The 11,259-nt window shown below is 38.1% G+C and overlaps 1 protein-coding gene across 2 annotated transcripts in view; it reads left to right on the top strand.

The window, feature by feature from the left end:
- The window catches only part of KIAA1958 (KIAA1958 ortholog), a 180,800-nt gene that overhangs the window by 146,122 nt on the left and 23,419 nt on the right, over window positions 1-11,259 (top strand). For both annotated transcript variants that reach the window (XM_012461840.3, XM_012461841.3), the window contains one exon: window positions 9,703-9,875. In XM_012461840.3, the coding sequence (XP_012317263.1) occupies window positions 9,703-9,875 (173 nt within the window). The remainder of the gene's footprint in view (window positions 1-9,702; window positions 9,876-11,259) is intronic.

The raw sequence follows: 11,259 nt of genomic DNA, 5'->3' as shown, positions 1-11,259 counted from the left end.
CTATTATTTTCTCTTTAAGCAAGTAACTTCATCCCACAACTTGGACATGTATTATCATTATCATCCAGTTGGAAATATTTTCTAATTCTCCTTGTTTTTCTTTCACCAGAAAGATTTATTTTATAAACACACACACACACACACACACACACTAACTATACATACATATATATTAAATTTAAAAATATATTTATTACCTAGAAGTATATAATTGCTTAATTGTCAAATTATCTTCTTGTAATTGATTTCCATCTTATTCTACTGATATTAGAGGCTATATTCTGAATTACTTAATTCTTTGAAATGTTGAGACTTGCTTATGTCCCAGCATTTCTATTTTGGTAAAGGTGACATATACGCTTGAAGAATGTATATTCTGCAGTTGTGTGTGTTGTTCTCTATGTATCAATTTAGTCTACTTTGATATGTGCATTGTTCACATCTGTATCTATACCATTTTTTTGCTCCCTGTTTTGTCAGTTATGGGAAAAGATGTGTTAAAATCTCTTAGTCATAGACTTGCCTATTTCTCTTTTTAATTCTTTGAATATTTGCTTTCTATATTTTGAGGCTTCGTTATCAGATCCATACAAATATCGAGGATTGTTATATATACCTTCCTGTTGAGTTTTAAAACCTCCCTCTTTATTTCTAGTAATACTTCTTGCCTTAGTCTGTTTTGTCTGTTAGTATATAGGTATACCAGCTTTCATTTGCTTATTGTTCCCATAGTATAACTTTTTTCATCCTTTTGCTTTGAATCTTTATGTTCTATTTGTTCTTATATGTAAGGTGTATTTTTCTGCCAGGAGAATATAGCTGAGTATTGTTCATTTACCCAGCCTGGCAACATTTATCTTTTAATTGGAATATCTATAATAATGGATACATTTATGTTTAGATCTATCATCTTACATTTTTTTGGTCCCATCTATTCTTTATGGCTTGTTTTTGATTAAGCAAGTCTTTTTTTTTTTTAATCTCATTTTCCTCCTCTGTCAATTTATAAATTATATATTCTTTTTTTTTTGAGACGGAGTCTCGCTCTGTCGCCCAGGCTGGAGTGCAGTGGCAAGATCTTGGCTCACTGCAATCTCCCCCTCCTGGGTTCAAGCAAATCTCCTGCCACAGCCTCCTGAGTAGCTGGGATTACAGGTGCGTGCCACCACGCCCAGCTAATTTTTGTATTTTTAGTAGAGATGGGGTTTCACCATGTTGGTCAGGCGGGTCTTGATCTCTTGACTTTGTGATCTGCCCACCTCAGCCTCCCAAAGTGCTGGGATTACAGGCATGATACATTCTTTTATTATTCTTGTAGTATTACCATACAGATGTAAACATATTTTTGCATTATTAAAGTCTAATTTCATATTTTCATCATTTTCGGACAATGCAAGAACTTTTCAAAACTAGATTCAGATACCCTCATTTGTGTTATTATAATATTAATTCTACGTATATTTTAAACTCCATAAGATATCACTAGTATTGTTTTAAACAGCTGTATTCATTGAGAGTCACCTGCATATTCATACTTTCCAGTATCCTGCATTCTTTTCTCCATTAACTTGTCATCTTGTATCGTTTCCTTTTGCCTGAACGTCTGCCTTTATTTTTTTAGCACTTGACTGCTAACAACGAATTTGCTCATTATTTTGTGTGACTGCAGCTGCATTTTACCTTTATTTTTGAAGGATGCTTTGCTTAGTATAAATTTTAGACTTGTAGTAATTGTATTTTAGCATACTAAAGATAGCATCTGTTTTCTGGCTTCCATCATTTCAGTTGAAAAATCAGTCAGTCTGATGCTGTGCTATATAAGGTAATTTGTCCTTCTTTCCAGTTTCTTTTTAAAATTTCTCTTATGTTGTGCCAAGCACAGTGGCTCACACCTGTAATCCCAGCACTTTGGGGGGCTAAGGCAGGCAGATCACCTGAGAATCAGGAGTTTCAGACCAGCCTGGCCAACATGGAGAAATCCCATCTCTAATAAAAATACAAAAATTAGCCAGGCATGGTAGTGTGTGCCTCTAATCCCATCGACTCGAGAGGCTGAGGCAGGAGAATCACTTAAACCCAGGAGGCGAAGGTTGCAGTGAGCAGAGATCATGCCACTGCACTCTAGCCTGGGCAACAAAGAGAGACTCCATCTCAAAAAAAAAAAAAAAAAAAAAAAAAATTATTCTTATGTTGGTATTATGTGGGGAATTGAAAAAGGAAAAAAAAAAAAGTCTGGGCACAGTGGATCACACCTATAATAACAGCATTTTGGGAGGCTGAGGCAGGCAGATCGCTTGAAGCCAGAATTCGCAACTAGCCTGGGCAACATAGTGAGACCCCTGTCACTACAAAAAAATTAAAAATTAGCCAGGCATTGTGGTGCATGCTGGTAGTCCTAGCTACTCAGGAAGCTGAGGCAGAAAGATCTCTTGAACTCAGGAGCATGAGGCTGTAATGAGTTGTGATAGCACCACTGCACTCCAGCCTGGGTGACAGAGTGAGGCCCTGTCTCTAAAAAAAAAAAAAGAGAGAGAGAGAAAGAAAAGAAAAAGAAAAATTTCTCTTTGACTTAGGTTGTCAGCATTGTTATTCTATGTGCCTACATTTAGTTTTCTTCGTATTTCTTTTTCTTGGTTAGGAAAGCTTCTGGAATCTCTAGACTGAGGTATTTTATTTTGGAAAATTCTCCACCCAACATTTTTAAAATATTGCTTCTTCCCCATTCTCTTTTCTCTTTCTGGGACTCTTAATTATAAATATATTAGACATTTCACTATGTCCCATATGTCTATTTTGCTATTTTCTCTATTTTCTACGTTCTTTTCTCTCTCTGCTTCAATTTGATTGTTTTCTATTGACCTTTCAGTTCACTAATCATCTATTATGTTACATATGTTACACCTGCTTGTCACCCCATCTGTTCAAGGATGTCCAAGGCCATCTATTGAATTCTCAATTCATTATTGTCTTTTTAATAGTTTTTAAAGTTTGAAACAATCTTAAACTCCAAAAAGTTGGAAGTGTATTACAGAGAACATTTTTTTCTCAACCAATTTTGAAATTAAGTTGCCAACTTGATGCAGCATCCCTGCAAGTGATTTCCTGTGATTTTTCTACAAGTAAGAACATGATTTTCCCACATAATCATAATATAATCATCAAAATTAGGAAATTAACATTGATGCTTTCTTTCCCTCTAAACGTCTATTCGTATGGAAGTTTTGCCAATTGCTCCAACAGTGTCTTTTATTGGAAAAGGATCTAATTCAGAATTATGTATTGCATTTAGTTAACTCCTGTTCCTCGGTCTTTCTTTGACTTTCCTTGCCTACTTAGACTCCAACACCCAACTGTGCTCTGCCTCCCACATACACACAGATGCCATCCTTATTTGCTCAACCTATAATGCCCTGCACTGGGCCATCCTCCCAACCAGAGACACCTTCCTCACTCCATTCAAACTTTGATATTTCATTGTAGGGCACCCTCCTACATGAAAGCCTTCTTCATGCTGCTTAGGCTATGACACCTCATGCCAGGTCACCCCCATGCATGGAAGGCCTACTCACCCCAGTCAGGCCCTGACTTTTCACACAAAGCCTCTCCACATGCCTCCCCCTGGTGCATAGATGCCCTTCTTAACCTGCTCAGATTATGGCACCACATACCAGGCTGCTCCTCCATGGAATACTTTTCTCTTTTGACTCAAACCCTGTAACTGCTTGCCAGATTTCTCCCATACTGACAGATATCTCTCACTATAGTGAAGTTCCAGCACACTTCGCTGGACAATTCTACTATGCAGATGCTCTCCATACCCTTACTTGAGGTCATCGTGTCTCCTTCAGTACACACATACTGTGGTATTGTGTATTGCCTGCCCTACCAACAACTTTAAAAGTGCATATTTGAGGCAGAAAAAGGAAGAAGAAGAGAAAAAGGAAAAAATTCTAGAATTTCTATTTTCTTAATAGATTCCAGTGCTCTAGTAAAATTCTCTATCTTTTCATTGTTTTCTTTAACATATTTAAATTATTTTGAAGTTTGCGTCTGAGAACTTGAATAATCCATGTTATCGGTAGGCCTATTTGTATTGCCTGATCTTTCTCTTCATTTTCATTCATTTGGTCTTGTTTTATGGTGTGCCTGTTAACTTGTTATTGAATACTTTTGAAGATGTTATCTTCCTCAAGAAAAGATTTAAATTTCTGCTAGCCAGCATGTAAGGTGGGCAGATCACTTTAATGCAGTCAAGACTAATCTATTTCTAGTTTCTATATCTCTGACAGTCAAGCCCTTCCTGGATTTCAAGTGGAAGCTAGATTGTCCAAGTCCTCTCCCCTCTTTGGAAGGCCCCACCTGAATTGCTATTTTTGACTCCTCAGTGCCATACAATTGCCTCCTGGTGATTTTTTTTCTGCTTGGTTTCTCTATATCATTCCTCCATATGTGGCTTAGGATCAGCAATTTCTGAAAGGAAAATTATATGCAGAGTGTTGACTCCTTTTTCTGTGGTGTCCTTCCTCCAGAATCTCAGTCTCTCAAGTGCCGGCTGATGGGTAGCCCTGTGCTTGAGTATTCATGTACCTATTCCACTGAGATGCCGTAGACTTCAGACTCCTGCTTTCTATTTGGGTTCTATGTCCTGCACTGCAACTCAGCAAATGCCCTAAGAGACAAAACGTGGTGACCAGAGCAGTAATCACCTCTATGCATTTCCCTTCCTTCTGGGATTTTTGCTTCTTGAGTTCTGGTTCCTATGGTTGTATTCCAGTGAATTTTATCAAGGTTGATTCTCAGCAGGAAGAAGAGCATAATACCAGCAACTTCATCCTAGTCCTTAGTGGAAGTCCTCCCACATTATTTTAAGTTTTCTGTATATCATGCTTTCTTTCTTGGTTCTTATTTCTTTTGTTAACCTGTTTTAACTTTTGCTAGATAGATTGCAGGTGTTGGATTTTTGGTTCAAGATTTTATTCCATTATGCTTCATCTATTTCACAATTCTTTTTTTTAAAAAATCTTCAATGAGATATATTTTACATACAATATACAGCCCTTTCTTAACAATTATATTCAGCTTTATTGCCACATTACTGAATGTTAAAAATAAATTTTTGCTCCTCACTATGTCTTATACCCTCTATCTTCCCCTTTGTTCAATCCATTTTTCATTTTGCTGGCAAGTATCTGTAACTAATTTTTTTAAAGATAGGGTGGGTAGTTGGATGCTACTTCTTTCATGATTGAAAATATCTTTATCTTGCCCTAGCATTCAAGTGCTGTTTTAGGTAGGTAATAAATTTCGTCATTTACAGTCTTTTTCCCTCTCAACTCTGAGGACACTAAGCACCCCCCCCCCCTTTTTTTTTTAAACCATTTGGTGTTATAGATGAGAAATCTGATTCTTCTCACTTTATTGACAGCTCCAGTGCCTGTTGGTGGCTTTTTTTTTTTTTTTCTGCCCACCAGAAAAGATTGTAGAATTTTTTCTTTGTTCTTAGACTTTGGAAATTTCACCAAGTTATGTTTATATGTATGTCTTCTTTCAGTATTCCTATTTGGCAGTTCATACACCTTAATGTCCTAAAGTTTCAAATCTTTCTTTGATTAATGGAACTTTTCTTATATTATTTCTTTCATCATTATAATTTTTTCCTTTGAATTCTTAAGATAGATATACAGTCTCCTGGATCTATCTTTCATATCTCTTAACTTCACACTCATAATTTTTTATGTCTTTGCCTGCCCTATAGGGAAGAGTCCTTCTAGATCACTAATTTGCCTTTTAGCCATGTTCATTCTAATACTCAGCTCTTCTTTTGTTTTTAAGATATATTTCTTCAATCATCTTAAATTTCTAGGATCTTTCTTGTTTTCCTGTTTTTCCTTTTTCAGTAAAGACTGTTGTTATTTTAAGGATGTGTTATCCTCTCAAATCTCTAATGATATGTTTGTAATGTTCTAATTTTTTATCTTTGGTTTTCTGGATTAACTCTCCTTTCTTTCAGAAGGAGGAGTAGGGAATGTGGAATTAGCTTCTCTGCTTGTGTAGCTTGGTGACTGTCATGCTACTGGTTTTTCCCATTGCCAAGTGATGCTTCCGTACTCACATTTTAAAATTCGGGTCTAGATTGATCACTACTGGTAATTGCTAGGGATTTCCTTGGCTATTGCTAAAGGCTCCTGTCTGATAACACCGGGGTAGAGTTCATTTCTGCAGGCAGTGGTTGAGCACAGTGTTCTGCAAGTGGACTTCAAGCAGCTGTGATGACTGGCTGAAGAAGTGTCCATAAATAGGCTTCCCTTCAGGGTGCCTGAGCTGGCAACAAGCTGGGAAGCTGGAACTGTCCCAGTGGTAGATACCAGGAAGGTGTTGCTCGAGAGATGGTGGCAGGGATTTCTTTGCTTGTCTTAGCTGCTTTGCTTTTTCACCTGTCCATGTCCAATGGGACTGCCCAGAGTTACCTGAGGTAGTAACTCTCTCTGGTCCTCAGGGTGGCCTTCCACAGCAAATTTCCCTCACTTCATGCAGCCATACTTGCCAAGACCTGTGCTGGTGGCAGATGATGTAAGGGCAGCTGCAGCCTACACTACCACAACCTCACAGTCCCTTCCCGCTCTCACCCCAGCTCCTCCTCACCTTGAGCTCAGGGTTTGTCCTGTCTTCTAGCAGAAAAAATCATTCACATCTTCTGTTAGTAGTTCCCTCCGTTTCCTGTATTCAGTTACAAATTCTGACCTTTGTTTGTTTCTTCATCAACATAGACTATGAAAAATATCCTCAGCACCATAACACAACTCCTGCCTCCAAAATTTTGAAAGCAGTTTACTAAGTAAATGTAATTTAATCGACAAATATAATCATGAAGGAACCACATATGTCATTTAGTCATTTTCACATAATTTCTGTCCCATTACATAAGCAGACAAGCATTCTTTACCTGTTTCACTGTGTACTAGGATTTAGGTTTCCATTTTCAATGTACAGTCTCTGTCCTGTGATTTTAAGAAAATTTAAAAAAGAAATTATTTAAGGTCATTAGCTGTTTAATGTAATAATTAAATTTAATCATGTTTGAAACTATAGTGGTCATCTAAACAAAGCAGTCTTAGTTACTCTTATTCAAGGTTCATTTGAATAAATTTCGGGGACCTGGGTATTTTTCATAAGCACAAGCTCCTATCTAAATTGCATTCTTTACTGAGAGTTTTATCCTTATAGTACCTGATTCCTTCACTGTAATGACTCAAACATGGAGTCAGAGACCCAGGTTCAAATCCTGGCTCTTCCACTTACTAACTCCATAGCTTAAACAGTCCAGTGCCTGGCATAGGGAGGGTACCTCAGTAAATATTGGATGAGTGAATATATGAAGTTACTTAAATGTATGAGGCTGATTTCCTTACCTCTAAAATAGGAATAACAAAGGGCTTGCTTATGGATTATAGATAATTTATGTAAAACCTCTTGGCATGTTGTAGGCATTCAATTAGTGCTAGGTATAATAATAATAAATTTTATACAAGATTCCTTTTATTAGTATCAAGCAAGTCCCACAAGTAATAGGAGTTATCCAGGTTTATGGGCATGGTGAGGGAAATATACCTACATGACACATTTGCTTCAGATAGTTTCCAGCATTTTTTCTTCCTTTGTAGCTGTATATATTTATTAAAGCTGAGTATGTGCAACAGTTCTGGGCACGATCAAGATTGAAAGAGCAAAGACATAGTCTTAAGGAGAATGCAAACCAATTGAAGAGACCTTCCGAACACAATGAGAACACACTCCTAAAAAGTAGTAAAGCAAATGTGAGACATAGACTTAAGGAGAGAATAAGAGTTGGGTGACTGTAAGGAAAGGTTATGTAGAAGTGGATTTGGAATTGAAAAAAAAAAAGGTATTTTGATTGGTACAAAGACCATGTGAAGGCTGGGCACGTTGGCTCACACCTGTAATCCTAGCACTTCGGGAGGCTGAGGTGGGCAGGTCACCTGAAGTCAGGAGTTCGAGATCAGCCTAGCCAACATGGCGAAACCCCATCTCTACTAGAAATATAAAAATTAGCCAGGTGTGGTTGTGGATGCCTGTAATGTCAGCTATGTGGGAGGCTGAGGCAGGAGAATCACTTGAACCTGGGAGGCGGAGGTTGCCGTGAGCCAAGATCACGCCACTGCACTCCAGTCTGGGTGACAGAGCGAGACGCTGTCTCAAAAAAAAAATGGCTATATGAAGATTGCTCAGGCAATGCATGGGGAAGGTGTAATGTGGGTGTCCTGGTGCTGACAGATCTTGAGGACAGCAGGAGACTGGTAGTTTGGTATAGAGGAGATGCTCAGAGGGAGCAGTGAAAGGTGAGTTGAGGGAGGTAAAGTGAACCCAATTTGCAGTTCACCTTGGTCATTGTGCTAACTTCTCATTTTGCTGTTTCCCACAGTCCTAGCCAGTTAGTGCCTTGTTTGAATACATACATCAATAGTCCAGAGAGTGAGAACGATTAGATGAAGTGTTTTTACCTTGAGATGCTCTACCTTGACTTACAATTTGAACAGATTAAGCCTGGTTTTAGCAGATCACAGGGTCTTACAAAAAAGCCAGCTAAGGGTTGTGGACTAGTTATCCCTTTGACAACCAACACTTAAAGTGGACATGTTGAGGAAGACCTGTCTTGATCTGAAGTAATTATGGCAGCTGCAGCCATGTTCCCTCTCCCCTGAGGAGATGTGAGCCCCTCTGAAATATTCTTCCCTCTTTCCTCTAATTTTTTTCTCACTTGACCTTCCCTTCTAATTCAAAGCTAGTTGATGGGTTGTGGGATCAGGATTTAAACCCCTCTCTCTATCAATTTTGGGAACAAAACTTTTTAAAAAAAAAAATGCTAAGACAGGGTCAGGTGCAGTGGTTCATGCTTGTAATCCCAGCACTTCGGGAGGCCAAGGTGGGTGGATCACCTGAGGTTAGGAGTTTGAGACCGGCCTGGCCAATGTGGTGAAACCCCATCTCTACTAAAAATACAAAAAATTCGCTGGATGGGTGCCTATAATCCCAGCTACTCGGGAGGCTGAGGCCGGAGAATCGCTTGAACCCAGGAGGCGGAGGTTGCAGTGAGCCGAGATCACGCCATTGCCTAGGCAATAAGAGGGAAACTTCATCTCAAAAAAAAAAAAAGAAAAAGAAAAACTCCTAGCACCATTTCATTTAAGGATTCTCATGATGGCACACAAGACTTTTGAAAGCGTAAATTACAAATAAATGCTAGGTCTTCATGTGCTAAGAGTGTGTAATTTACTTGCTTTATCTTTCTTCCTTTCTTTTTAATTGTTATTGTTAATTGAAATGCTGTTTTTTTTCAGTGAAAATTTTAGATAGAACATTCTTTGATTTTCAGCATTTATTTTTATACTTCTATTATCAGAATGCCTGCATTAGTACATAAGCTAGTATATATGGAAAAAATAGTAGGGATTAAATGCAAGCTACTACATTGATTCCATGTTATAAGTATTGTTCCCTACTTATTCATACATATATATATATATACACACACACACATATATATACATACATATACTTTAATAGACATTTCATGTTTTAAAGTGTTGTCTTTTAGAGTTTTCTGTTTTTTAACATCCCAAGATGTAATTCTCTAAGGAAGGGAATGGCAAATTATTTTAATGCTTTTATTGTTTTTGTTTCTAGCTTATTCCACTAAGCTCAACAAATTTCCCGTATTTAATATTAATGATGACTTGAATGATCTGTGTACCAGTGCAGTAAGCCCAAATACTACCAAAGCCACGCGGTACGCCTTGAATGTGTGGCGATATTGGTGCATGACCAACGGGCTCAAAGACCACACAGACATCACCAAGGTAAGGGATTCTTGAGTTTACTTCTTTCACCCTACTTCAGTGAGCTTAATGCCAGGCACTGTGCTAAGCATTGTAGGGAACACACAATGGTGGCTTTCTGCCTGGGGAAACTTTGAAATAACATAAAATAGAAAAAATCTACACACAAAGCAGAATTTAGCAAGCGTTTTATGAATTTATAGATGGGAAATGCCTGAAAAGTTCATATGGGTAAATTAATTTCGGTTTGGTAAAACTGGAGAGAGAATTGATATTTAAGATTTATTTTTGAGGAAAGGTAGGATTTCAGTAGAATTAGATGAGGACAGGAGTCTCCTAGGCTGAGTGCTGTGAGGAAGAATAAAATTGGGGGAGATAGACTCATTTGCCTACAGCAGAGGCCTCATATCTTGGTATTGTGGACAATGAAACCAGATTCTGATAACCCTTAAGTGCCAAGCTAAAATCTTGTGAACACTGGAAAATCACTGAAATACCTTGTTTTGTTTTTGCTAATGAGAGACTTTATTTGAAAGGATTATTGCAGGGACAGAGAAAGGGACTATTGTAGGGAAAACACTGACCATAAAATCTGCAAGCATCTTAAGGGTTAGACAAAAGGGAAGCCACTCAAGTTGTTTGAGAGAGAAGAAATATAATAAAATTGGTATTTTAGGGGAATAATTGGAAGTAATGAGCAAAAAGTTAATCAATGTCCCTGGTCCTCAGTTTCCCCAGTGAGCTCTTAAATCTCTTCCAACTTGAAAGCCAGGGCTACTGGCACATACCTGTAACAGTCCTACTTACTTAGGAGGCTAAGGCAGGAGGATTGAATGAGCCCAAGGGTTCAGGGATACAGTGTGCTGTGATGATGACTGCGAATAGCTACTGTACTCCAGCCTGGGCATCATAGTCAGAACCTGCCTCTAAAAAAAACCTAAAATACTGAAAAACTTACCTAACTTGAAATGCTTGAGGTTTGTAAGTGGAAGGAAAAAGTCTTGGACATGTGGAGATAGAACATAAAGGTACTGTATTTTGATTTGACTGCACTGAGTCTAAATTAGATGTGCAGATGGGCATGGCCGATAATGAGTTAGGAATGTGGGACTTAAAATGGTGGAACTGTTAAAGCTGGAACCATATATTGAAAAGTCTTGCAAATAGAGGTCATAGGTGAAGTCCAAGGGCAAGTGAGATATACAGGTTTGAGTCATGTGCTTAGGGAATCAACAAGAGATGAAATAGGACAGGAAACCCAGGTTTCTACTTCTGGCACCATGGTACACTACATAGTGTGAGGGGCCTTTCTGCTATACTTGCAGACAGGGAAACATCCATGGGGCCAAAAAAAAAAAAAAAAAAAGAAACTAAAGTAGTGACCAGTAAGCCCATAGGAAAGGCA

This window comes from Aotus nancymaae, unplaced genomic scaffold (assembly GCF_030222135.1).
Source record: "Aotus nancymaae isolate 86718 unplaced genomic scaffold, 86718_ANA_hifiasm-v0.15.2.pri h1tg000003l, whole genome shotgun sequence".
Taxonomy (NCBI): Eukaryota; Metazoa; Chordata; class Mammalia; order Primates; family Aotidae; genus Aotus; species Aotus nancymaae.
The sequence above is the reverse complement of the archived record's forward strand: the minus strand, read 5'-3'. Positions and strand labels throughout refer to the sequence as shown.